The sequence below is a fragment of the Opisthocomus hoazin genome, chromosome 5 (genome assembly GCF_030867145.1).
Source record: "Opisthocomus hoazin isolate bOpiHoa1 chromosome 5, bOpiHoa1.hap1, whole genome shotgun sequence".
In the NCBI taxonomy this organism is placed as follows: Eukaryota; Metazoa; Chordata; class Aves; order Opisthocomiformes; family Opisthocomidae; genus Opisthocomus; species Opisthocomus hoazin.
In genome coordinates, this window is record NC_134418.1 from 18,690,580 (window position 1) to 18,718,398 (window position 27,819).

At 37.3% G+C, this 27,819-nt stretch overlaps 1 protein-coding gene across 11 annotated transcripts in view; it reads right to left on the bottom strand.

The window, feature by feature from the left end:
- LCORL (ligand dependent nuclear receptor corepressor like) overlaps window positions 1–27,819 on the bottom strand; it is an 85,999-nt gene that overhangs the window by 39,197 nt on the left and 18,983 nt on the right. For 10 of the 11 annotated variants that reach the window (XR_012763973.1, XR_012763974.1, XM_075420612.1 and 7 more), the window contains 4 exons: window positions 18,786–18,851; window positions 12,449–12,528; window positions 12,049–12,178; window positions 2,810–3,064 (listed from right to left, as the gene is read on the bottom strand). Coding sequence is in view for 9 of the 11 variants with exons in the window: in XM_075420612.1 (XP_075276727.1) it covers window positions 2,810–3,064; window positions 12,049–12,178; window positions 12,449–12,528; window positions 18,786–18,851 (531 nt within the window). In the remaining 2 variants the exon portion in view is untranslated. Of the gene's footprint in view, window positions 1–2,809; window positions 3,065–12,048; window positions 12,179–12,448; window positions 12,529–18,785; window positions 18,852–22,053; window positions 22,117–27,819 lie in introns of those variants that run through there. The other variant, XM_075420606.1, reaches the window with a different exon arrangement.

Here is a 27,819-nt window from a genome sequence, read left to right on the forward strand (position 1 = left end):
TTTTCCATCTTGATCTTAATTGCTTGTGTTGCTACCACTACAGTGGAAAGCTAAGATAGTTCAAAATTGCTATGTTCGTGGGAAAGGGGAAGCACAATACAACTTCCCTGGTACATAAGATACGATGGCTTGAAACCTTTATCCAGCTACAGTCTTGTTTCAATATTTCTGTTTCAGTAGCTCTAACTTCACAGCAAGACTAGCATCTTTAACAGCTGCAAAGCACTCCAGCAAACATGGAAGTGTAAATTCTGAGAATCTACAGTATCTTACACGATATACAAGTTGTATATATTAAACTATGTATGCTGAACAACTATTTTAGCCTCAGATGTTTTGCTGAAGCAGCACAATTCTAAATTTGTCCGTTTAGCCTCATTAAAAGAAAAATTCAAATGATATAGAAAGAGATTTAAATACCTCAATCTCTCTATACTTAAAGTTTTGTTTGGACAAAAAATCAATGGATTTTCAAATAGCTGAGGATGACAGCATAACTTTTTTTCCCATCCCTGCCCTGTTCACCCTCTGCCTTCCCTTTCACTCCTTAAAGATTCATTTGGGCTCAATGAGGACCAGAACCTGTCTTTGGGGACTTTGCTCCCTCATGGACATTTTAAACTTGTTATTCTTTATAATCAGCTGTTGAAGTAAGCAACAGGCTATAGTGCCGATGTCGGGAAAGTACTTATTTATTGCCCTTGCAAAAGAAACGTGCTTCAACCTGTCCAATTATAAATCTCCAAAATCTGCAATTCATCCATAGCAGAGGTATGTCAAAGCACAAGAGGTATTTTCTCACTATTTAATCTGCATAAGGTATTCACTAAACCCAGGTATGAACTGGTTTCTGCTGACCACACAGAATAAAAGCAGGAATTCCACAATTTCTGAATGCTTCTGCTGTCAAAGAGAAAGTATGCTTAAAATTTAACCTAAAATAGGTATGTTTAGCAAGGTAAATCCACATCAGCGTTCCATTCCCCCTCCCCCCCCCAAAGGACGTGTCAACTAATTAGAGACTGCATCATTAAGCACAGACATACAAAATCTGCTTTCACTCTGACCAATGTATATTTTTTAAAAAAGCTTAATTCTGCAGTTCTACCTTCTTTTAACTTTTTTAGTATGGTGCATGACATACAGGTAAACTTTTCCCTTTGGTCTGCAGTATTATTGGATTAACATGGACTCTCATATCTGTAAAAGACTAAAGCTACTTTTGCCACTGCTTTCAGTTGCACATGACAGTCACCACTTCTGAAAATTGCTGCTAATCCAAATCAAGTTTAAAGTCCAAAACGCTCTTGTGATTATGTTATCAGTTTTGGAGAGCAAAATTCCTTGAGGCAAAGAAGTTACTTCCTTTTTGTAAATCATAGAATCATCACAGAATGGTTTGGGTTGGAAAGGACCTTTAGTGGTCATCTAGCCCAACTCCCCTGCAGTGAGCAGGGACATCTTCAACCCGACCAGGCTGCTCAGAGCCCCGTCCAACCTGACCTTGAATGTTTCCAGGGATGGGGCCTCCACTACCATCTCTGGGCAACCTGTGCCAGTGTTTCACCACCCTCGTTGTAAAAAATTTCTTCCTTATATCCAGTCTAAATCTACCCTCCCTTAAAGCCATTACTACTTGTCCTATCACAACAAAAAAAGATGGCTAAAAAGATTTTCGCCATCTTTCCTATAGGCCCCTTTTAAGTACTGAAAGGTCGCAATCAGGTCTCCATGCAGCCTTCTCTTCTCCAGGCTGAACAGCTCCAACTCTCTCAGCCTCTCCTCACAGGAGAGGTGTTCCAGCCCTCGGATCATTTTTGTGGCCCTCCTCTGGACCTGCTCCAACAGGTCCACGTCTTTCCTGTGCTGAAGGCTCCAGAGCTGGATGCAGGACTCCAGGTGGGGGCTCACCAGAGCAGAGCAGAGGGACAGAATCCCCTCCCTCGCCCTGCTGGCCACGCTGCTTTTGATGCAGCCCAGGGTACGGTTGGCCTTCTGGGTTGTGTGTGCACATGGTCGGCTCATGTCCGTCTTTTCATCCCCCAGTACCCCCAAGTTCTTCTCAGCAGGGCTGCTCTCAATCCCTTCATCCCCCAGCCTGTACTGATACCGGGGGCTGCCCCCACACAGGTAAAAGACTTCATTTTTATTTTTCTAGCTTTACGCTCGATTACGAAAGTTGCACTGATGTATTACAATTAAGGTATGAAGTATGGAAATTTCCTCCCAAATTAATCTTCTCTTTCCATCATTCTAACCAGTCTGTATTTAAAGAATCGAAGTGCCCAAGGGCTGATACAGACAGAATGACCTTTGCTCTCTGAAATTCCAGTATCTTTCTCTCTTCTCAGAAGGTTTCTTAACAGCCATTTCTTCAACAAAATCTTGAACCCGACAGCCACATGTAAGCTGACTTAGATTCAGTATTCTAAAACCAAGAAATCCCAATGCCACTTAACACAGGCACCCAGGAATGAGAATATTTACCTGCTAACACACAATATGAAAAATGTTTCTAGAAAGAATGTTTTCGGTTTTTTATTTGTTTGGTTGTGGTTTGGGTTTTCTTTACGGTTCTCATACATTTTTCATGGTGTTTAAAGCAAAATGGATGAGTTTTCTTTCAGTGTTTAGTTGATGCAATGCCGATTTTCCTTCCAGCTTATTTTAATCACACAGGATAATTTTTTTCCTATATCCTGATTACTACTTTGGAAAGACAAAACACATCTGCATTTGACACAGACACATGTTTATAATAAGGTAATAAATGACAGGAAAACATAGATAAGCAGATATAGAAGTTTACCTTGCTGAGTATTCTGTTCTTGAGTTCGATTCACAGTGAGGTCTAGAGGGCTATCCTGTTCTTCCTGAAGGGAGTTTTCCGTTTGGTTCATTTGGATACTTTTACATATGAGACTTGGTTCAAACGACGAACCATTTCTGTTCTCTTGAATTTTGCTACTTTTTGAAATGTACTCAATCGCAAACTGACGGATCATTTTTTTCATTAATTCCTGAGCAACTAGGGGAATGTTAGGATCACAGTTCTGAGGAAGATCTAGAAGTAAAAAAACCAAAGGTAACAGATACATTAAAAAAACAAACTTAATTATTTTGTTTAAATAAATGCTTTCTATAAGCATAATAAACATGTGTAATAAGTACATGTGTAATAAACACATTAATTCAGATGTCTAGTAAGTTTTTTATTAGCATTCCTAACTGGAGGTCATTTGGAAGAACATGTTTAGCACACATCAGTAATTTTTACCTTATTCCTGTCACAGCATACGAGTAAAACTATGTGGGTAGATAAATCATGCAAGCATGGGAGTCAGAATCTGTATTTATTGTTGGTAAATATGTTGAATTTTCATTTGCAGGTTGTTTGTTTTCAATATTGAAAACAAAAAATTTTGAATAAAAGTGAAAGTTAAATACAGCTATGAACTAATACATAAAGAAGTTACTGTCAAAGAACAACTATAACAAAAAGAATTAATTTTAAAGTGCAGTTCCACAGATTAGTCCTTCTCATAACATAAAGAAGTTGGACTTTTGAGTAGGTGATCTTAAGAGAAAAAAAATTGTTTCACCTACATATTAGATTGTAATCCCCACTGTTGGATTCAGGATTGCCATGTCAAAACTGCTTTGATGCTACTCGAAAAGTCCCATACAAATGGTAGTAATACAAGCAATTGAATTTTACAATAAAGTTCCAAGTTTTTATTGTAAAATCTTACAGGATATTCAGGACATTTCCAGGACATTTTTAAAGTGCTACCAACGAACACGTTTGGGAGAAAAGCTTTAAGTCCTGTTCTAAACTGTATGTACCCTACTTTTTGTTTGGGTATGTAAGAGTCCCATGGAAAGAAGCGTTTCATTTTAAAAACACAAAAATAACAGAAGAGTCAAACATGAGATACCTATGATTTCAAAATAAAGTTCTCTACAAAAAAGTTAAACCTCTTATTAACAAGCATAGCTGAAACTACATTTGTGCATCACTGAAAAAAGAACCCTAATGTAAATATAAGTACCAGAAAGGTCAACAAAATAAGTATATGTATCTTAACATAAATAACAATGTAATTAAGAAACTCAAAGTAAGCTGCATTATTCATCAATGCAATTCTGCACTGACAACTGCAACACTTCATTTCACAAAACAAGCCCAATTGTCCATACTCAAAGATCTATGTTCTTCCCCGAAGTGGCAGCAGTAGTACTCATTTCACTGTCCCACTCTTCCCTTTTTCCTTCAATTCTACACGCACACAAACAAAAAATATCCTTTTCAATGTTTTATCCTGCAGTTTATAGGTAACGAGTGAAACAGATTTCATCAAGAAGGCACAGGGATTTAAAGATTTAAAGTAAGTGTGAATGTGATACAGAAGAATTAGCATTTGATTGCCTACAAGAAATGCCAAAGGACACAGTGGCAGTTACTGGGATACTTAGTCTGAAACAGATAAGATGGATGACAAATTGAGTTTTGTTTTCACAGAAGTAGAGAAACTGAAAGGACTGGATCAGGTAGATGCTTGCATGCAAAGTGTAAATTTCCTAATAGGTACTTTGGAGGATCACACAGCATATTTGCTCAAGCATTTTACCCCAGTGAAGCTTTACCCATTTACCAGCAAGAGAGTGACCACTGAGACAGATCAAAGAATGCTGCTGAAGTTCAGGATGAATGCATAGAACATTTTTTTGGTTTGTTTCATGTTTATTCAAAACATATTCCATTTTGAGAATTCATTTTCACAAATAGAGCATTGCAAGTAATTACAAACATGCACATATGCGATCTGCTGTCAAAAGCATAGGAGAGGACAGCTGACTGTTCAAATGCTTCTTGCAAATACCTTCCAGTTGGCCTTCCAATAATGCTTCATGAGGTAAGATGAAGCTCTAACATTTTCAAAGACTGAATACATGCTAGACATCTTGGCTTCAAAAGGCCTTATCCATGGCATGACAAAACAAGTCTGCTTACCGTTGAAGCTCTGTCTTGTGACAGTCAGTCAACCAGATCTCTACCAAAATTTCTAAAACTGATAGGAGTTCCTAGAGGAGAGGTATGAACTGAAATTCTAAATGATTGAGGATATCTACACAGAAAGAGATCTCTCCCCCTCATTTAACACCCAGGCACTGATATTCTTTGTTTACTGGTACTTTCCAATTCTTAAATAATGAATTCAATGATAATGTTCAACTGCATGATTTTACCATCCTAGAGACACACTTACAAGGATGCAAAAAATTCAACAAAAGACAGTGAAGCAGTAAGGCAACAGGTGTAAAAATTTTAATGTATATGCAAAAAATAATAAAAGAATAAGGAAAGATACGAGACAGAACAGAATTGAAAAACTGAATTATCTAGGAACAAAAGTAAGTGCCTGCATGACAGGGGAATCATAGCTCTAGCCAATGAAAACTACGGATCAGTAGGTTAGCTTAAAAACAAAATTAACCACGCCCAAACACTAGCAATCAAAAATCTGACACCCAGTAATCAAGTAATTCATATAAAATGAAATATACACATCATCATCAACACTGAATAGTCTACCAGAGATCTGGTCTGGAACAATGCTTCTTAGAGATATTAGTTTGCTGCATGCACCCAAGAAAATCTTCTCCGAAGATTTTTGAAGGACAGGTGACAATCGGTGCAAATGGGAGAGATGGCTATTCTACATCCTGGTATGATCTATGCCTTTAAAAAGCAAAAGATCACAGAGCATTGAGGATGTCTACCATTAGCTGGAAAACAGCAGCCTAGAAAAAATTCGTACCGATTAATCACCATCCCCAGCATCAATTATTATAAAACTGCAAGACAAAACTCCTTTAGAACTGCCAAGTTTCCATTGCCTTTCTATTCCATTTTAGACTCTTCACACTGGCAGTATACAAGCATGAATTGCTTTTAGACACTTGCAGGAGAAGCCCGCTTTTCCATTAGGAGCAAAGTAATTTTTTGACCTACTTGGAGTAACAACAAAGAATTTCTATTTTTGTTCTGATAATATTTTCTTTGGTATTAGTTTTATTTTTTTTTTCCTAGAAATTTCCAGATACTCCCTAGGGAAGAATAAATGCAGCAAAATTTCTCATATATTCAACTCCTACAGCTACTGGCAGTCTACAGATTTTTAAGTTAATTTACTCTAAAAAGGTAATATGGGGGTCAGGAGTGGGTCTGCATGTATGTGTATCTCAGGGCATATATTCTGAAAGATGTGTTCCAGTGGTGCATCTGAAGTGCTCTTGCTGCTAATACATATTCACTGTACTGAGGTAGACCACAGTTAGTCTAAGCATTGCTGCCATAAATGCTAATAGTGTCACTATCACATGTTCAGTGTCAACTGTTCTATGGCGTAAATCATTAAATCTAATTCACGTCAGAAGGACCTTGGGAAGTCTCTAGTAAAACTGCCTGCTCAAAGCAGGGTCGACTGAGATGAAATAAGGTTTTTCTCGATTTTACCTGGTTAAGTTTTGAGTACTTCCATGGATGTAGACTGTACAATCTCTCTGTTCCACTGCTTGCCTGTCCTCATTTTTCCTCACGTAAAACAGAACCTCTCATTTCGTCTGTAATCTTCCGTTGCCCTGCTATGCACCACTGTGAAGAGTTTGCCCCTGTTCTCCTCAGAGGTATCAAAAAGCTGCTCTTGATCCATTCCTGTTAATGCTGCTTTGCTTCCTAATGGAGCATGAAGCTGTGGATGCACAACTTGTATTATGAGGAGCAAGTAATTTAAAGTATTTGAAGTTAGAAGTAATTTCCCATAGCTCTCCAAATGAGATCGAGCAGAATTGAGTGAGAAGATATTCAAAGGAAGAAGAAAAATTTATATGTTTTCCTTTAATATTTTCTTCTTACACGTTGCAGATTTTTGAAATAAAATAGACTTTTTAAGGGTAAATGCAACTTCTTATATAATGTTTTGTCAATAGGAGACACCTCAGTGATCAGAATAGGGTACATGCACTTGAAGTGTTATATGAAGTCTAACTACTTACATTCAATCGCTGTAAGTCTGGATTATTATACAAGTACGCAATGAAAACATGTAGAGAACTATAATTTTAAGTCTACAGTGGTAAAGTTTCACTACACATAGGAAATATGTAATTAGTCCTATAAAATTTTAAAATGCAATTTATTTTTGGGGTAAGAAAAGTATTAGGTCTCTGAGCTTAGTATCACTAGCAGATATTTCTCAATTATTATCAGCAGATGGCACCAGATATACTTTGTATGACCTAAAAAGATTTTATTCTAAGATGTTTTATTAGAAGTCATGATTATGGCTGCTTACAAAGTTTTGTATCTATGTGCCTAAATCTGCTTAAACTTCTATTTTTCACTATTGCTTTAAAACTCCATGGATCATGTACATACATACATACTACTTCAATTCCAGCAGAAGAGTCTCTAAAGATTCAGAGTAAGAGGTAGCTCTGTTGTTTTTCTAGTTTCTTTCAGATCACTGTAGACCTGATATTATTAGGAAAAGCAAAGGGTAAATGAGACATCTGTATCATATAATCTGATATTTTCTGCTTGTGATTGTCAAGATTACAGTCAAAATGCAAGAGAAGGCAGTAATAAAAATGATGTGTGATTATGACCAGTTGCAATAATTTATTTTAATTCAAAACTCACATGTAGGATTAAGACTTCCTCAGTTTATGTACTGCACCACCTTGTATTATTCAAATCCATATTCTTAATCATTCTGTACATTAAAGCTACGTGTGATCATTAGACTGCAATGCACCAAGAAGCGACCAATTTAACTGATAGTTCAGACTTACACATGTATGTGGCAGGACAACAGACGATGAGTTAAAAGCTCCCAAAATAGTGCTCCACAGTAGTATTCTATGTTTTGAAAAACAGTATTTTTTCATTAAAAAGTCAAAATAGGGACTTAATTTCTCTCCTGATACAATACCAAAAGGCAGTGGAAATCAACAGGGAATCAGAGCTCCCTTGTACTTTATAATCCTGTTGTGCGAGTAGCAGAACTAAGAGCACCTGGTTGCTTATCAGCATGTTTCCTGTATTCACTCCAGCTCTCCCCTTTTCACAAGCAGGCCATGCTTTGTAGAGCGATCCCACCTCAACAGCCACCAAAGTGTCCCAGTAATATTCTTAGCTCTACCCATAAACTTGTCCAGCTCACTGCCAGATCACCAGCAAGTTAAAAACACAATACAGCAATTTATTCTGAGCAATCTATAATGACTAGTTTAGTTAACTTGACTGACCAATAAACATAAGGAATACGGGCCAAGTTCACTTTCAGTTTTCTGCTCTTGCAAACTTTCAATGTTTTTCCTTCCTCTACTCAGATGGTAATTTTCATTACTCTCTATACAGTCATATCTAAGGATTTTCTTAAATGTAGCTGAAAATGACCAAGAAATTCAGAAGTCAGTGAAGATAGTAACACTGACAGGCAGGCAGTCACCACAAAAAGTATGATTTACTTAAGAAAGCAGCTGAAATCCTGCTAAACATTCTTCCCTGATGAACTTGAGGAAGAGGGATAGCAAGGTTGTCATACAAGTTTACTGCACAAGCTATGACAGAGTTGTCAGTTCTTACAGAAAACCTTTCAGATTTTGAACAGACAAATTAGATTTCTTACAATTATTAATAAAAAGGAATTACAGGTATTGGATCACGTAGTGCGTACGTCTCAAAATCACACCTTCAGAAAGTAACACTTTTTGTAGTCTGAGATTATAAGTGCAAGATTACATTGTCACAAGTTTGCCAAATTGCATATACACTGTCCAATAAGCATAACCAGCTTGCGACATCTAGGTATCTCGGAGATACAACTAAGCAAAGAACAGGAGAACTCAGAGTTAAATGCAGGTATATGGTATGGTGTAAGAAAGCCATAGTTATGAAAGGAAATATTTTAGAATGAGACAGATACCTAGAAACAAAAAAGAACTTCAAAAAGCTTACAAGAAAATTATTCTGGTATGGAAAACATGGCACTGAAGATTATTAACAAAGCTACCCAGAGTATCTGCAAAGATTCAAGGCATCCTGATCCTTTTTTCCCTCTAACATTGTGCCTCAATTTCTTAATTTCTGCAAAAGCTTTTCAGGTTTCTATCTTCTCCTGGTGAATCCTGTCCTGATGATAGAATCCAATGCACAATGGCGAATATATTTAAAAGACCTTTTCTTTTTTGTTGTTTTTGTTTAAAGAGGTCACATTAATATTGCATGGAAAAAAAGCTTCCAAGAACATACAACGTGGATGACTAGAAACCCAGCAAATTAATAATCCATGATCAAAATGTCTGATCAAGCTCTTAACTCTGGTTCTGCCACATAATGATGATCACATATGCCACACCCTGTAATATTCATAGTAAAAAAAAGACTAACGTGTTTTTTAAAAATACATCACAGTTTTTACTCGTAACTCCTTCTGACAAAAGAAAATTGATTGAATTTTAAGGTTATGTAAGTGGAAAAGCATCAGAGTCTACTCTGCTTACAACACCAAATGGGTAAAGGAAGAAAGCATCTGGATTTCAGATACATTGTTTAATGGTAACAATCAAAGTTTGATAACAAAAATTACTTTGGCTTTTTACTGAGGTGTCTGCCAAGGGTAGGACTTTCCTACAGACAACTACCTACCAAACTGTTTTTTCAGGAACACATAGTGAAGATAGGTTCCTAACAGAAGACTTTGTTACTTACAGCCTCTCAAGAGTTTACCCATCTTGGAAGTAATTCTATCATCCTCTTAAAGGAAACAGGAATCATCTCTGACAGACTCCACAGACAAATGCTCATCTATGAATGCCTTGAAGGTTGTATACTGTAGACAATGATATAACATGGCTGCATGTTTTGAGATCTTCCGAACTACTTTCCTGATGTCAAAAAAACCAAACCCAAAACCAAAAACCAGTCTGCAAATTAAAAACTTGAGCCATATACTAACTTGTTCTAAAATAAAAGGATAATGAGACCAATAAACACAACTCTCAAATCTGCTTGCTAGTCTTAGAAGTTGTTCAGAGGCCCTAAATGAAACTGTGCTAGTTATGATAGTAACAGACAGCTATGATCTTGTGGAATTTGCAATCAAAACAAGTGAAACAAGTGTTACTTCCATTGTAAAGACAGGCAACCAAGAATTCTACTTTTTTTTTTTTCTGACAATGAAAGTGCATCTATTTTAGTACCAGGTATAAGAATTGTTCCTTAGCTAACAGTTACTTGATACTTTTTGATTTCTTTTTTCCTAAGTTGATAACTGATCTCAAAAACCTATAAAAATTCAGAAAGCAACTTGGGATTTTCCTAGCAAAACTCTTCATCTTCCTCCTATAAAGTCATGACAATTACCTAAATACCTCATAAATTGGTTTCACATGCCCTTTACAGATACAAAATTTTTTGCCTTTTCATTTCCCATAATGTGAATAACTTCAGAGACTTTGCTGGAACCTGAACTGAAGCAATATTCTTAGAAAACTCTTCAGCAAAGAGTACCTCTTACCCAAGACTACAAGTGTCCTTCAGAGAATCACAAAAACAACTGGAAAATACTTTGGTTTTGTTTTTCAATAGACAAAGCCTTTTTAACCTAGCATTACTGATTCAGCAGATGAAAAAACCTAAGGAAGATGCTAAAAAAGCCAAATGGTCTTTGCGAAAAACTTCACAGAAGTCAGTCACTCTGGTAAGGTGAGATCATGCCAAGTTTCACTTCTCCCATGATAAAAGTTTTTCTCAAGGAGTATCAAAGGACAGCATCTCCAGCAGAAGCATAGAGCAGGCAAACGTTGAAAAACACTGTACATCACGACCAAGAAAAGATCTGAGAAAGTAGAAATTTGAAGGAATTAAAATACCTGCCTAGGGACATGCCATGCAACTGGCTTGTGATGAAAACACAGTAAGAATTTCAGAAGCAATGAGGTGGCAACATCACTGGACATTCTATTTCGAATGGAAAATAGTTGGTTTTAAAGAAAGCCAAGGAACGAAGATGAACTCAAAATGCTGTTGCACTCCATTTAAAGTCCTAAGCAAAACGTAGGCTGAACAGACAGATGCCCCGTGCAGAAAAAATTCCACCCACCCCAGGTTCAAGGGTTTAGTAATCCCTTCCTGCTACAACAAGGTAAAGGGGACAAAATTAGCTTTGTTTTTTTCTCCCACCTACGTAAAGGAAGACAATGCGTCTGAGTCTCTCTAATACTTTGTTAGAGCAAAGTTTGTCACCGTCGTCATACTCAGCTATTCTGACATCCAAGTACACCTACTAAACACAAGCAAAACCTGTAAAAGCTGTAGTTACCGAGTAAAGCTGTGTTCACATTCCTTACACAGAAATTTAAGGAAAAAAATTAGTATTTTTTGCTGCTATTGACAGTGACTAGCTAAGTAACTAACTTGAACCAAGCTGACTTGTCAGCCACTCATGTACTGCTATAACTTGCTCAGTGCCAAAGAATTGAGTTGCTAAATACTATATTTTGACAAGAGGTTTCAATCTCTGACTTGGATGTATTTTAAGTAGAAGCTTTTGTGTGTGAAGATCCCAAATCCCATTGTGTAATCTGTAAGGTACATTCTCTCACCTAAAACGGTCCTCCTGAAGAAAACTAGAAGTGAAAGTTGAGGAACAGAAAATGTTTAAATGCTTAAAATTCCAGAGACTGGCACCTGAAGCTGGCATGAAAACAAACCAGTAGCTTATGGTAAAAAAAGCAATAAAATATAATGAACAGGGATTCAAGAAAACACACAATTTAATAGAATCAACAGCAAGTAGGAAGAGTCATGCTTCATTTGGTGATTCCAGCAATGAAAAAGATTAAGGAAAAGCAAAGGAATAAAGAAGAGAAACAGCATTCAGTAGACAAAACTACTTAAAAATAAAAATCAACCCTAAATCATTTGGTTCTTCTAGATTTGTGTCGTATCTCTTAATATAAAAGACGTGCTTATATTACCTTTCTTTCGAAAGAGTGCATTTAGATAGTTTTCTGCTTGGCATTCAATCTTATCAGTGTTGGACTGGCCCTGAGATGACAGTTCCTCTGTAGGCGTCGACTGTGAAGAACCGATAATTGATGTACGATCCTAGAAGACATATGAAGATTATAACATCCTTCAGAAGTCAGTCTACTGGTACTACAATGCACAATTAAATTATTGAGCTATTAAGTGAATAAGAACCACTAAAAAGATATTTACTATAAAGACAAACCACCTCACTCCCTTCTCATAGCCAAACTATCTTGAGTCAAAATGCAGTATTAACCTATATGCAAAATTCAGTTCTCCAATTCTTACTTTCATAGCAAAGATTGGGTGTTGGGAAGTCATGCTTGATACCATGTTCATACTTACACTGACTGTTTCTTTGTGTAAATTACAAAAGGAACATTTCTCATCCATAGACCAGTCAGTTAGCTCTTCTGGCTCACAGTCTTAAAAGAAGAAAAAAAGCTAGATGTTTTAAACAAGTAAAAATGGACTTTGAGAACAAGATATACATCCTACAATTCTCTTGAATAAATTCCACCATTTTTGCATTTTTGGTACATTGTAGTCAGTAGTATTCAAATCTTCAGGTATTTCCAAAGTCTTGTCTGGCTCACACGGCTCAACTTTCAAATAGCAGAGGGCACCTGTCTTAAAATGTAAGGTAAACTCATACATTTCAACTCATTACCTATCACAGTTACTGGAGGCATCTGAATACTGTAAATACAGCTCTGAATTCCAGTCATCATTCCTTTTAACAAAAGCATGAAAACCTGTAGTAAATTAAGCTAGGAATTAGGATATGGACTCCTCACCATTTGAGCTACGTGTGCTGTACTGAAAATATTTTAATCCATTTGATACCATCATTATAGGAAAAACAAAACCCTACACTCACTCGCAGCACTTGATTTATTTAGAGAACTTTGAAGTAACTTCATATGTTTTAATCAGAAGACATTTTTATCAGAGGATGTACTTTGGTCTTGAGGGAATATAGGACTTAAACAGATCACCTATATCAAGTCCAGTATTCAGTAGAATGGAGACACGTCATCTATTTTCTTTAAATAAGTTATTAAGCTCCATTTCAAAAGTTAAGAGTTTTCCACCACAAGCTCTTCTCTTCCCGAATCATTAATTGCTTTAAAGCTTTTCCCAAACCAACTATGCTAATAGTTGAAACTAACCTTCTAATTTCTTGTTTAGATTTACTCATGGCAAGTTATTCCAGTCTGCTTTTGTGGCTACATTGTTCTTATACCCATGAACAATAACTGTTTAGGTATTTAGCACCTTGATGTATTTACAGGAAATATTATTATCCTCCCATTACCCTTCAGTTTTCTAGGCTAATGTAGTCCACCCAGTCTTCTCTCAAGATTCAACCCCATCTTTCTGCACCATTCTCACTGGAACACCTGTTTCCTGAACACAGGTGACGAAAATCTCAAGATGATGCCTTTCTTTTACATTTACACCAGACTTCCTTAAACTGTACACAGTACTTACAGTATCCTAGTTGTGCATGACTATCACAGCTGCAGCATTTTGGCAGGTGAACACAAACCTGATTAACTACAACACCAAGGTCCTTCTCCAGCCCATTCATTTACTTACAACCTAAACAGCCTCCCTCCTTCCCCCCCCTTATTACCTCCTTTTCTCTGTACCACTGAATTACAGTCACAATTGTGCTAGGGAGGTTCTTGAGATTATCTGCTTTCAGTAACACACTGTTGTGAGTTGACCTTGTCCAGCTGCCAACCCCAACCCAGTCACTCTGCCACTCCACATCCTCCACAGGGCAGGGAGAGAAAGTAAGATGGAAAAACTTGTGGGTCAAGATAAAGGCAAGGAGATTACTTATCAATTACTGTCACAGGCAAGCCAGACTCAACTTGGGGAAAATTAATTTCATTTATTGCTAATAAAATTAGATCTGCATAATGAAAGAGGCAGAACTAAAACCACCTTACCACTCCTTCCTCCCAGGCTTCAACTTCATTCCCGATTCTTCTGCCTCCTCCCTTGTCCCAAATGGCGCAAGGAGGATGGGGAACAGGGGCTGTCCCCAGTTCATAACAGTTCCTCTCGGCTGCTCCTTCCTCCTCATGTTTTTGCCCTGCTCCAGCATAAGGTCCTTCCCACAGCCTACAGCCCTCAATGCACTGCTCCAGCGCAGGTCCTTCCCACAACTGCTGCTCTTCACAAACTATTCTAGCACGTGCCTCTTCCACAGGACACAGTCCTTTAGGAAGAGACTGCTCCACAGGCCCACAGTTCCTGCCAGAAAACCTGCTCCTGCATGGGCTCTCCATGGGCTGTCGCTCCCTTCAGGGCATCTCCACCTGCTCCAGTGTGGGGTTTCTCCATGGGCTGTAGTGTGGATATCTGTTCTGATGTGGTCCTCTACCAGAAGGTTCTACCTGCTTCACCAAGGTCCTCTCTGTGGGCTGCAGGGAAATCTCTGGTCCACTGCCTGGAGCACCCCATCTCCCCTTTTCCTCCTTTGACCTTGCTGTCTGTAAGGTTGTTTCCCACTCCTCCCCTCTTCGCTGCTAAGCTTTTACTCTTTCTTAAATACATTATCACAGAGCCACCACCAGAAATAAAATGAATCTGAACAAATGAGGTTCTTAAGTTAGAGTGTGAACATAACCCAAGTAAGTCTGTATTATTATTTAAATCTAGTTTACTCAGCTCTGAAATACTAACTTGGAACAGAATTCTCTATTAACAACATGTTATATATTTCCAGGGATGCAAACCAGCAGCTTTGACAGGTTGGACAGCTGATGATCAAAAACAGACACAGGATTTTTCTTGACTGGACAGTAGGAAAAGATAATGAGTTATTTTTGCTGAATTAATCTAGCTGTCCCAGCCTGTTAGAACTACTCATTTAAGATGTCCAGAGATGAAAAAACGCACACTATTCTTTCATAACAAGTTCATGTTTTCGTAGTCTTCCTTGCAACCACAGTAAATCAACTTATGAACATTCGGATTCTTTGTGTAACGCCAAGACAGCTTTTATATTTTCAGAGAAATTCTTCTGCCTTGGAATCCTGAAGTTCCACTGTTAAATGTGTAATTAGAGAGCAATCCTTGTGTGTCGCCAAAAAAGCAAACCTTGAGAAACATCAGCTCTACATAACACTAAATTTATTCAAAGAAGTACAAACCATGCACGACATAACACATTAAGTATGCCAGTGAGCTAAACAAAACTGCCATCAGATAGCAGATGTATCAAATGCCAAGCATCCAGCAGTCTCAGGTCACCACCACAGGAAACACACCGAGACCAATATTAGTTTTTAACTACAGATAGACAACCATACTCTCAGAAAGATCAGAGTCTCAGGTAGCACTTTAAGCAGAATAAACTTTCTCTTAGCTGCATTCAATTTAGGATCACAGTCATCTCCTCTCCCCATTTTATCTTGCTTGGGGTCAGCTGATGAAAGATTTGCTGCCAACCCACAACACTAGCCAGTCCATGAGAAAAAGTTAAGACTGTGCAAAGAGCATTTTAATACAAAGCATGGTACAGATTATTACCTGAAACCAAAGCGTCATTTAACACAAAGCTGTTAAACTTATTTCCATTTTTTAAGAATGAAGTGGTGAACTTTGACAAAAGCGACTACCTTTTTTCATTTCTTAATCAATTCAAACCTTTGTTTCCACAAACCCCTTTTCCCAAGGAGTCATGCTGAATGACCAAATTAATAAACATGGGATCTGTTCAGTACTACAGATGTCCATCTCAAAATTTGAAATAATTGTCTAGTATATGTAAATATGAGTTAGCTTAAAAAAATTAAACCCTTACTTCTCAGTATTTTCTGAATTACTATAATAATGTCCCAAAAAATTTTCCAGCTACTGGTCATAATTCTGAACAAATTATCCCCTTCTATTCTACATGGCACTACTGCTTCCTAGTAAGTACATTAGAATATTTGAGGGGTTTATTGTGTTGCTTCATTGTTTTAACTTCATAAAAACTTGAATGATATTACAGATTTGTGTTTCTAATATAATTTTTTTACTTCATTACTTTATATATGAATAAATATTCTAGCACAACCTAAGGAAAAAATAGAACACACCCTTAAATAAACCTTCCATCCTGTATAAAAAAAATTTCATTCCTGGCAGAGAAAGAATGAGAGCCGCTTTTCTCCCACAAGACACTGTTTTTGCTCTGTCCGTAAGAGACTAGAACCCCAGAACCTAATCCGTCAAAGAAAATACACACATACCAGATGATGAGAGGAAAAGCTTTCTAACACTTTAGCTAAATATCCATAAGCAGAATGTAAAGAACAACAATTTACGTGTGAGTCTACTTAAGTGAAAATGTTTATAAGCAAAGGATTAGAAAGCCCTAAGGATTCAATGGCACAAGAAGCCTCTAGCTCATTCGGAGCATGACCAAGGTCAGGTACCAAGATGTAGAACTTGACAACTTCGCAGCAGAAGCTGAACTATCAAAGCAGTCAGGAAAAAAAACTGGTGCCCAATAACAGACTTGACAAAAACCACTTAAGCAAACCCAAGTTAAGTCCTACATATATATCACATAAGAATTTCAGGAAAACATCTTCAAGTAACTATCTGCTGTTATGGGTGCCTATTTCAGTCTAATTTGGCTTCTCAGCAAGACCATTTTTTAGGTTTACAAGATATTTTCTCTGAAAAGTAAAAAACCTGGTAAAACGGAAGTGTACCTTTTATCATTTAAATTTGTCACTACAATTTCTTATTCTCTCAAGCAACTTTGAGACAATACAAAACAATGATTTAACCTGTAGATCAAATATTATTTCAAGACAGAACTAAGGAGGAAACACATCAAAATCAACACACTCATGTTACACTTTATACACATTATTCATTTTTATTATGTTACAAATAATAGCTAAAACCAACAATGTAAGAGAAAAAAATTCTATTGCAGCTAAGCAGAATGTATTTCAGCAGTCTCTCACACATTTCTAGATAAGAAAGCCATAAAATTTCTTGAGGTTTGTTCAAGGAAACATACACTCTTACTAACGAGGCATAATGCTGCATGGTTCGGTGGTTATGATGAGAAAAACTGACACCTTACAAGATGCAGTGATATAGGCATATTGCTATGAGTAAATACTTGGGTTCTGATTCTACCAACCATATATTTTGTTAACTAAGGCAAATTCTTTACTTTGTATCTTAGTTTCATTATCTGTAAAGTGAAAAGTGACACTTAAATTACGACAGCAGAAATATTTATAACAATTTTTACTCAAGAGTTCTGTATTAATATTCATAATGCAATTCAGATGTCAAATTGAAATAGCCTTGCATCCTATACTATAAGGTCTACATCTACTGCGTCTGTACAAAATACGGCAACTTCAAATGGGATTACTGAAGTTACAGATACTCTATCTATAAAAATGAACCAAAAATAGTAAGGTAAGGTGGGCATCCCAGCCTAACACTCCTTCATCTCTTCTGCAGTTGCTCCAGAACTAAAGTCAGTTTTACAAATGTGTCAAACGGAAACAAGTTTTAACTGTTGAAAAATTCAGGCACATTGCTGACATTCACTCTCGCAAATTAGGAAAAAAAAAAATTTTCACACTTTACATTTTAGTTAAACATGAACGGACAAAGGACAAAGTCACTGGGGCAACAAATATTAAAGGGTCTTTACAAGCAATAGAAATAGGAGATCTGAAATAGGTTACAAAAAATTTTCAGCAGCATGAGGCAAATAAGCTAAAATATTTCCCATAAGATAGCTCACATCTATGCGTGCAGGAACTCTAAAGTAGCAATGTAACACCTCACGTACTAGCAGTATATAAATTACATGCTTTATGAATTACACTATCAGATTATATTGTAAAGAAATTAAATGGAACATTTTGAAGGTTCAATAACAGAAAGAACATTTTTTATTTAAAGACATGAAAATGAACTTGACAGAACAATTCTTCAAACACTTCAAAGCAATTTTATGCTGGATTTTCCTCCTCTGCCTTTGTTAAAGACGGCTAAATCAGTTTGTACTTAACTAACTGAAGATTCAGGTGTTATTGACAGCTATTCCAGCAAAACCAAACCCATTTTGAATAAGATCAGGTCTAAGGGTAATGGAAACAACATACCTATTTTTCATACATATACACACACATTTAAATATAGATATACTTTTTACATACAAAGACATATAAAAATAAAAAGCTTACTTTTTATATATACTAAGATGTAAAAATAAAATTCTATAAAAAGGTTAAACTTTCTTGACTATTACAAGAAAACCAAACTAGCATTCATTACCTTCCTTTTCCCAATTAACGTCAATAGGAAGCTAAGTAGCTTGTCTTCCCTTTCTAAAAGCTGTCCAAAAAAATGAAGCAGGACATGCAGTATTCCAGAAAAGTAAATCTTTCTCATGAGAGCCTCTCAGGAAAGCTTAGCTAATCCAAAATTTCCCTGTATAGGAACAAAACCTAGGTACCATTTTACCTAGCATTTTGCCTATGCACAGTTTTGACAAGAACATGATGAATAAACACTAGAAAGAGAAAACAATTGAAGATTTCCTTTTTAGAATTCAATATATAATTTAAACTACATTTAACTAAAAGAAAAACTAATAAATAAAGGTCATTGCACTAAAAGCTGGCTCATTTACCTTCAAATAAACTGAGGTCTCTTCGTAGCCTTGGTCCATAAAGCCCTTCTAAAATACTTTCAAAACCTGGAGGCAAAAGAAACATTTAAAGCAGTAAGTTAAAAGTTTCTTAAAAGAAAGTAAATTTGAGAACACTAGCAATAAGTATTCTCAAATTCTGAGAGCAATTCTAAAAATTGTTACATTTATCACACAAATGTTTACTCTTTCCACTATAGTACTATTCAACAGAATTAGGAGATAAAAATAAGACAAGGCAACTGCCATCTGCACACAATCAGCCTATTAAGCCATGCCCCAACAACCTCATTAGACTTAAAATAACTAGCACGGAATCTTAAAGGTGGGAGATTAGCCTTGTAGCTCTACACAAGTGAAGTAGTCTGTCTCTCTCACACTGAGAATTAGAATCACATGGGGGGGGGAACCTTCAAAATCAATATCTTCTCATTTATGATCATCTGAAATCTGAGTAGGCTAATATTTCTACAAATATAAAAAAAGAAATCTTATTTTGCTTCTGATACCATATCAGTTCTCTCTAGTCCTCTGTACAAAAACGTTCTAAAATTGAGGATTAGATAAATCCAATTATTTTCCAGATTTAGTAGCTACTCTATTTAGGTATTTGCTAAAATCACCTACTGTAACTAGGGAGAACACAGCAAATCAAATGATTACCCCCCCAGAACAACAAATAAAACTCTGAAGAGGAGATGTATGAACAACTGATGAAGTATGGTAAGAATTTACATCAATGTAACAGAAGTTTTGTTCAATATAGAAAGATTCCAAGTGCCCCCTCTTTTCTCCTTCTAAATAACAAGCTTATTTTCATCTAAGAGGATAATTCAAAGCAGCACTTGAAGGTTCTCGTTCTTCAGACTCAAGACCTGTCTATATTAAAGATGCAGCTATTTTACAATGCTTTGCAAGACTATTTTGTCATCACACCACATAAAAGAAACCAATATCTTTAGGAAACAACTAACTACCATCAAAGAACATTCAGAATCATGAAATTTGCTCATCAGCTGTGATGCCCTCTAAGACAACACAACATACTGCTCTCATCAAAAGTGGCACTTTTTGGTTTAGATTGTATGTACACTAGTATAAGGAAAAATAAATATATACCATATCTCAAGTAGCATGACATAATAATTATTAAAAATAGTTATTATATTTAATATATTATTTGATATGATATATTCAAATAACATTAAAATCCTAACATAGACAAGAGAAGCTGTCTTAACACACAGGAGCTGTTCAGCTTGACAGATCACATTTTGTTAAAATTTACCTTTCATTTTTGTGTTCTCATAATTTTATGTATTATGTTTATTAATAAATTCAATAGATTATAATTATACTTGCAATAAATCTACGATTTGAGCTATAAATTTATTTCTATTTTAACTTTCCACTTATCTCTGTAATATAGTCCTATGCGAGAACACAAATTCAGTGACAAAACCACTGTCCTCTCACAAGTATATATACACACTTTTTAAACACAGTCTACAAAAATTAGAAAGAAAAACCCAAGGCCCAAGCGCACACTAACAATTACCCTAAAATATTATCCACCAACTCTTAGAGTCAACGTAATATAAATTCACATCATATTAGTACTGCACAAATTCCCAGTTCTTCTGGCTTCAAAGGGTTACAGACAAAAAAAAAAAAAACCACACAAGAGAGATGAAGAAGTTTGAAGACAGCAATTCCCCAAACACAGCAGTCTGGAAATATAAAACACACTAGGTGTATTTTTACGATCATTAAGGTTACAAACTGCAAGCCGTTTCAGCAGCTAGCCAACACTCGGGTTCCTGCAAGTTGTTGTCACTGGGTAAAGGCATTAATGGAGTGAAGTATCTCTGGGAGACAGTTGTAACTACTCCAGAAGAACAAACACTAACTCACATTTCTTTGCACTTTGTAGATCAAACAATAGAAACCTTGTTTACCATGCCAGCCAGCATTCAAAACCTCCTTCTTTTTTGGACACCTACCTTCTCCTCTCCCCGCACCCACCTCACACCGGGTGTGGAGGCTGTTGCTTGTTTCTGCCTTTACTTTTGTACTTGCACATACCTGCTTGCCCTATTGCCTGCTCCTACCTATGCACAAAAATGAGCGCAGAAAACCCAGCTTTCTGAAACAGTTTGCTACGGAAGAATGCAATTTCCAAACAGACTTCCATACAGTCTGTACTAAAGATAGCAATTAGCACACTTTTTCTTTTTCCTGAGCCAAGGACACACAACTTCCCCATGGAGCCATGTGATATTTGCTTCATCACCTTTGGATACTGGATCCTTTCTTTTAAAAGAAAGTTTACTTGTACAACCTGAGACACTCTTTTTACAGCCCTTATTCTGAAGTTTTTCCAGAAAAGATGTGTAGTACTTCCACTCTGTGAAGTCTTCTACAAAGTTCTGCTGCTGCTGCTTTTCAGCAGGATTCATATAATTTTAATTTAGCCTAAACAGGAAGATACATGTTAGTTTCTAGTACAGCTACTGATGAATGTGTGCTGGCATTGTTTCACAAAATGTAACGATCTGAATGCAGGCATTTCAATAAACCTTTGTTTTACTTCATGAGACAGCAGGCATAGTAAATTGTAGTAGTAGTTTTTGAACTCTTCAGAACCTGAAGAGTCTGCAGATACCAGCCAGAAATATACGTTGCTTATACCTCTTGTGATTTACCAATAAAGCAAAATCTGCTCTAAATTAGTTTTAGAGAATTTTTTGTGTCTCCTGGTGGCTGACTGCTTCCTTTCAAAATTGCTGTTACTCGAGCCCTGACACTTTCCAGCACCAAACTGAAGAGAAACACTGTTGGCTCTTTTAACTTTCAATGCCCCAATCTGTCAAACTCCCTTTACCTCTAATAAGTCTATTCTGTTACTTGTCTTACTTCTCGTACCTTCACAGAAAAAGAATATCAGCTTTCTTCATTACCTGACACCCTTTACAATCCAAGTCAGATACCTCCAACAGCCTTCACAAGCAGAAATTTATGATACAAACTGGTTTCTTAACCCAGTTAGCTTCCACAGTTTGCTTTCCCGAACAAATTTGCAAATAGTTCTTTTCCCCACATTAATTCTCCTCCCGCACCACGACCACCCTCTACCAAATCTATTGCTTTCCTCGCTCAGGGCTAGGGTGAGGACTCCCACGACCAGGGAGGCTGGAAGTTGGGACCTCCCGCAACAGGAACAGTACACACTGTTTCCATGGGTACCTACTTTGGTGCTGAGAAGTCATACAGCTGCAGCCAAAGAAAGAGGCGAGGAGGAACAAGTTCTGTCAGGGTTAGCATCTGGGCCTGATCCACGGGGCACAGCCAGTGTCACTAAAAGGAAGCAATGGGTGACAGTAACTGCAGACTCCCAGGGCGATGAAGGTTTCTGCACAGCAGCCAGACTGGCCGTCTTAAAAGGTCTGCTGCTTGCCCATGGTCCAAGCCTGGAATGTTGCAGAGGAACTCTTACGGCTCATGTGGCCATTGCAATATTATCATTTGTTGTCCATCTACATGGCCACCATGACAGTCCCAAAGGAGATCTTCAGCTGACCAAAGCTAATTATAGGAGTCCCGGGACAACGGTGAATGACACCAGAGCCCCTCTTGATCCAGGGGAAAGGCTTTGACAGAAGCAAACACAGTCCGTGGATCAACACCTGACTACACAGCTGCAGGCAGCTCTTAAGACATTAAGAGCCTCTGAGAAACAAACAATGCTTGAGAGAGACAGGATCCATTTGATAATGCAAATCATCATTGCCAACAGGCTTGCCTCATAAAGAGAGCCTCAAACTAGGTTTGCCAGAGAAGCAGAGATCTAAGCCTAGAAAGTAGAAGAATGGCAGAGAGAGAAAACACACAGGACACCACAACAGTGAGGATCTTACAGTCCCCCTGAAAAAGTGGCATAAGCAGGGACGCATTCTTAGTAGCTGTATACAAATGCACTAAGCACAGGAAGCAAGCACAAGGGGTTATATGCCAGAGTGTGTAACAGCCTTGCTGGGAGTATGCGGTATGGTGAGACAGTTCACACAAACTGAGAACTGTAGAGATGGATAATGGCTTTTAAGAAAGGAGAAGTGAGAAAAATCAAGGACGGTGTTTACACCTTATGCAAAAAACTTAAACAAATGGCGCTTTCGTGTGGAACTGGCTACAGGGCAGTTGAAAAATCCATGGGTCAGGATTCAACCAGGGGAACATCACGGTGAACATCTGTTACTGACTGCTCAATCAAGGGTAAGTAGATGAAGCCTTCAAAAATCAACGATAAAAACACTGCACAGCCACAGGCCTTAGCTCTCACAAAAAATATCAATCACCCTGACATCTGCTGGAAATGGATCATGCTAGTGCACAAGCAACCCAGGAGATTTCTATGGTGCTTGGAGGAAAACATTGATTGAGGTGGTGGACAAGCTCAATAGCGGAGGCACTCTGCTAGAACTGCTACTCATTATTAAGGAAGAACTGATCAGTGATGTGACAGTGAACAGTGGTGCTGGCCACAGCAGCCATGAGAAGGAATTCAAGATCCCAAGGGAAGCAAGGAAACTGAGTAGCTGAATAATGGTTCCGACCCTAGCAGTCACCCATTTACACCCATTCCCCAGGAGGGGAGGGGGAAATGCAACAGAGCTAGAAATAGGTCTTCTCTACTGTCTTGTCTACACCAGAGTCTGATTTCTTAAATGGGCCAAGGGTCTATGTTTTTAGTGAGTTATCCTACAAACTCTTTTATAAAGTCAAAGAAATTGCAAAGGTAAGAGTAATTACCACTACTAAGCAATTCAGAAACCATTACAATGTGAATGATTTCCAGTATGTTAGTCGTCTCTACAAGTTTACTCAGATTTAAGAGAGTATTAAAATAGGATTATTAAATCCAAAATAAGTCTTTACACTTCCTTCAAAACTTTTAAATAAAGTCATCTTAAAGAGAAACTACCCTTTAAGTGCTCATAGAAGTTCATGACTTCTGTAACATTTTATCACTGTAAACTACTTAATGTCTGTCACATCTTAAAAGCCTATCTACAATAGAAAGTGTACGTTGCCACATATGAACAGTATAGGCTGTAAAGTTCTTTGTCATGCATAAAACAGAATAATGACAAAAAGGATGCATTCCATGGAAGCTTCCCAGGTGTGCACCTTATACAGACTTCCAGAGGTATTCAAGGTATACACAAGGGCTTTTCCTCCACTGCATGACCAAATAGAGACATTTTTCATCTACTCTTTAGCCGTAGTGTGGCTATGTATTACGAAGGCCTCTTTCATCCAGATACTAGTCAATAGCTAAGGTGTGCCCGCCACTGCGGAAGCTATCTATATGCTATGCTGCACAGAGCCTAGAGGAAATCACAAGGTGCAGACTTAGAATTTTAAAACAAGGTTGGCCTAGGTTAACTTCAGACAGACACTGTAATTGAACAATTTTACAATACAAATTGAGGTCAAACAGGTTTGTTTACACATTGACTATTATTTTTCCAAAAGCTGTATCTCCATAATGTTTCCAAGAGGAAATTTTAGCCTCATAACCCATCCCAACTCAATACCTTCTCAAACCACCCCTCTCCTCCTTCCCTCCCCACATCCTCTAGGCGATCACAAGTGAAACTGCAAATTGGTTTTCAACAAATTTGTTTTAATGACTTGGACCATGTGTTCGGAGAACAGCCAAAAAAAGAATAAATATCTTGTAATAAATGGAAGCTAACATTTGAGTACTGCTCTCAAATGCATCACTTGGTGGACCTGAAGACAGGAGAGGTAATTACTACACAGTTGGGAAAGAGAACAGTAGTATATATGCAGGTTATATTAAAATGTTTTTGATAGGTTTAGTACACTCTACGTCACACTGATTTCTTGATTCCTCTAGTCTTGTTTATGGCCATATTATATCCCGTATTTGTATCTTCTTTTCAAAAGAAAGTCCATTTCATAAAAGCAGATACATTTCCATTCACCTTTGACTCTTCATTCCTTCAAAAGTATTTTTTTTTTCATTTACATGTTTCTGTTGCAGAACTAATCCAATTCTAGGGCTTTAGCTACATTTTTTTTGTTAACGTCACCATATTTGAGGCATTTTACTAAAATTTAATCCCTTTTAGTAGAAAAAAGCCTTTTTCTTTGTTCTTCTACTCGGTGCTTGAACACAGTAATACTAAATGTCAAGGAGGGCCCTCACAAGACTTAGGCAAACTATGATGACCACAACTGATGCAGGGGCATATTGAGGTACTTGCCTAGTTGCTTACAACAGGATAACTAGGGATTCATGTACCTAGCTACCACGCTGTAGCCACCCAGTTAAAAAAAAGTGAAGGAAAACCCTATAATTCAAATTCTCATTACATCAGTGACCTCACAATAAGCTACCTAGAAAACCCTTCATTTATACTTGCTCCCCCCTCCCCTGATCTGCTGCAGCTTTTTCCAGTTTAGGAAGGTATGATGAGATGAACCGATAAAAAGCTTTCAGCAAAAATACTTCTAAATAAATTCACTTTTTGGTTTGGTATTTTTCCAAGCCATAAAAAAACCTGTTTAATTCATATCTCTGGATGCATACCAGAAATGGTAGACGAACGTTCCTTATACAGATAAACAAAATTTAAATGGAACAGGGAGATGCTTAACAGTACTGCTCATCTGATTCATATTTACTGCTATATTTTTCATCTTAATGCTGAAAGGTTACCCAGTAGAAGAAATCATATTGTTCTCCCTAACTACATGTTAAGGAATTTGGAAAACATCAGGAGCATGCAAATTAAGTTCTGCTTTTTCCCTTCTTCTCCAGCATATCCTCATTTAGGCACAGGGCAAGACTGCTGCACACCGCTTTGAAGGACAGGGCCTGCACGGGTATTTTTACTACAATGAAATGAGACTTTTAGCTTAAAGCACTATAGCTTCTGGGGGCACCAGAAAAAAAGGATCTTGAGGGTCTGTAAAACACACCTTTGTTAACCTACCTAACAAAGTTGCAGAATCATATGTCAGAATCCTCACAACTTCCACATGCCTAAAAATTATCACAGGAACTTCCACCAGACTCCGCTTTGCGGCTTACTATACCAAGAATCACACCTGAATTATGGTAGTTCAAGTTGTTTCACTGAAGTCCAAATCATTTGTTATGTGCCTTCTTAAGTAAAATCAGGCCTCACACCCCCCCTATTTAAGAAAAAGATGCTGTTAATTAACACACATCAGCAAGGAAGATTCATGTCTCCTCCTTGTATTTTGGGTTTATTCAATATTCTAGGCAGAATAAATGGAATGAAAAGTTGAAGGAGAAAAAAAAATAAATCACACATTCTAAACAATGTAGAATTTAGCCCATTAATGCTGCTTTTAAAATCAAAACTAATGTGAAAGTAGGTTCAGAATTGTTGATTTCAGTTCTTAGAGGATTGCAACATCTAACAAATAAGTCTTTAGAAACGTAATTAGGAAAGTCCAAAGAACAGGATTGCATTTAACGAGATTGGGCACAGTACTGCCAGACACAGCATTAAAATGAAACTTCCTTCTTTTATTTTTCAGTGTTCTGTAATAGTACTTAGCATTCCTTTACCTCATTGTTAAAAAGACTTAATTACAACCAAGAGTTCAACTCCTGCTCCTGCATTTTCCTTTGGCCACAGGAACACTTATTTAGTTTTCACATAAATTCAGTTCCCATTCTGAAGTCATACAACTCACATTGTCAGGTGGTATTTCTTAACCTATGAGGAGTCTCAGAAACTGCAATCACACTGGAAAGAAATTATGGACAAGGACCAAAAGAGAGAGCCTGCACACCCCAGTTTACTGCCCTAACCAATAGGCCAACCTCCTTAACTGCTGGCCTCCTTTGCCCCATACACTTTTATTTAAGTAGCAGCAACTTCATGGCATGGTACAACACACAAACACACACACAGTTTTGAGCTAAAACTCACTGACTTAACCGACGCTACCACGAGAAATGAAAATTTCCCTTCATATGTGAAAATATACGGGCAGTTAAAAACTTCAAGCTTTGTTCTTCCACATCAGAGTAATGACTTAAAGGATTGGGTTTTCCCCCCCTTGGCACTTTGCCCCCTTTCACTCAACTAAAGAGATCCCTTCTGAAACCTACATGTAATTTGAAAAAGTATCATCTACAAATGACAAACTTCAGTTCTGTGTCTTCCCATTCTATACAGTTGCATGACTACATTATTTAGTTTGGCTCAGCACAGCAGTATATCTGAAGGAAGCTTTATGGTTTGCATTAGTAAGTCAGCTATCTTGGATGTCCCTTTGATGTGTCAGACCACTCCCAACTGATTAAGAAAACGTTTTTATGAGTTTTCTGTGGCATTAATTTGAAATTTTGAAAAGCATTAAACAGTTATCTCAATCTTTTCCTTTATTACACCTAGTTACCTTTATCCCACCATTACGATACAAGCAGCAACTCCCTTCCACCTTGTTAAAGGAGAATATTCTGCAGCGAAGACAGTTATTTTCAAATTTTATAACATTAGAACAGAGTGTTTAACAGAGTAACTTAAATTACATGTTAACATCTCCATCTGTTTTTTCCGCCTCTCCCTTGTTTCCACAGATCAGCAACTGTCCTCTGCCCCTGCCTCCTCCCAGCCATAGGCAGATTCATAATCTTAGTCTTGTTTATGTACTGACATAATTCTCAAAGTCACAGGGTTTTATTGTCAGTTGTGGTGGTTTTTTTTTTTTTTTAAGTCTACTATAACAGTTTGGAAAGGATTGATCAGGTTATGAAACCACTGAAGCATTGAGTTTAAAAAATAAACAAACAAAAAACACCCCACAAAAAAAACAAGCAGCGAACACTCAGTCACCTTTTTGCCATTCTTACTAACTGTAAGAGAAAAACTAGCTTGCCGGGCAGAATGCTCCCGATACAGAGCATGGGAACAGAAGCAAAAAGTAATAAGTCTTTATTAGAATG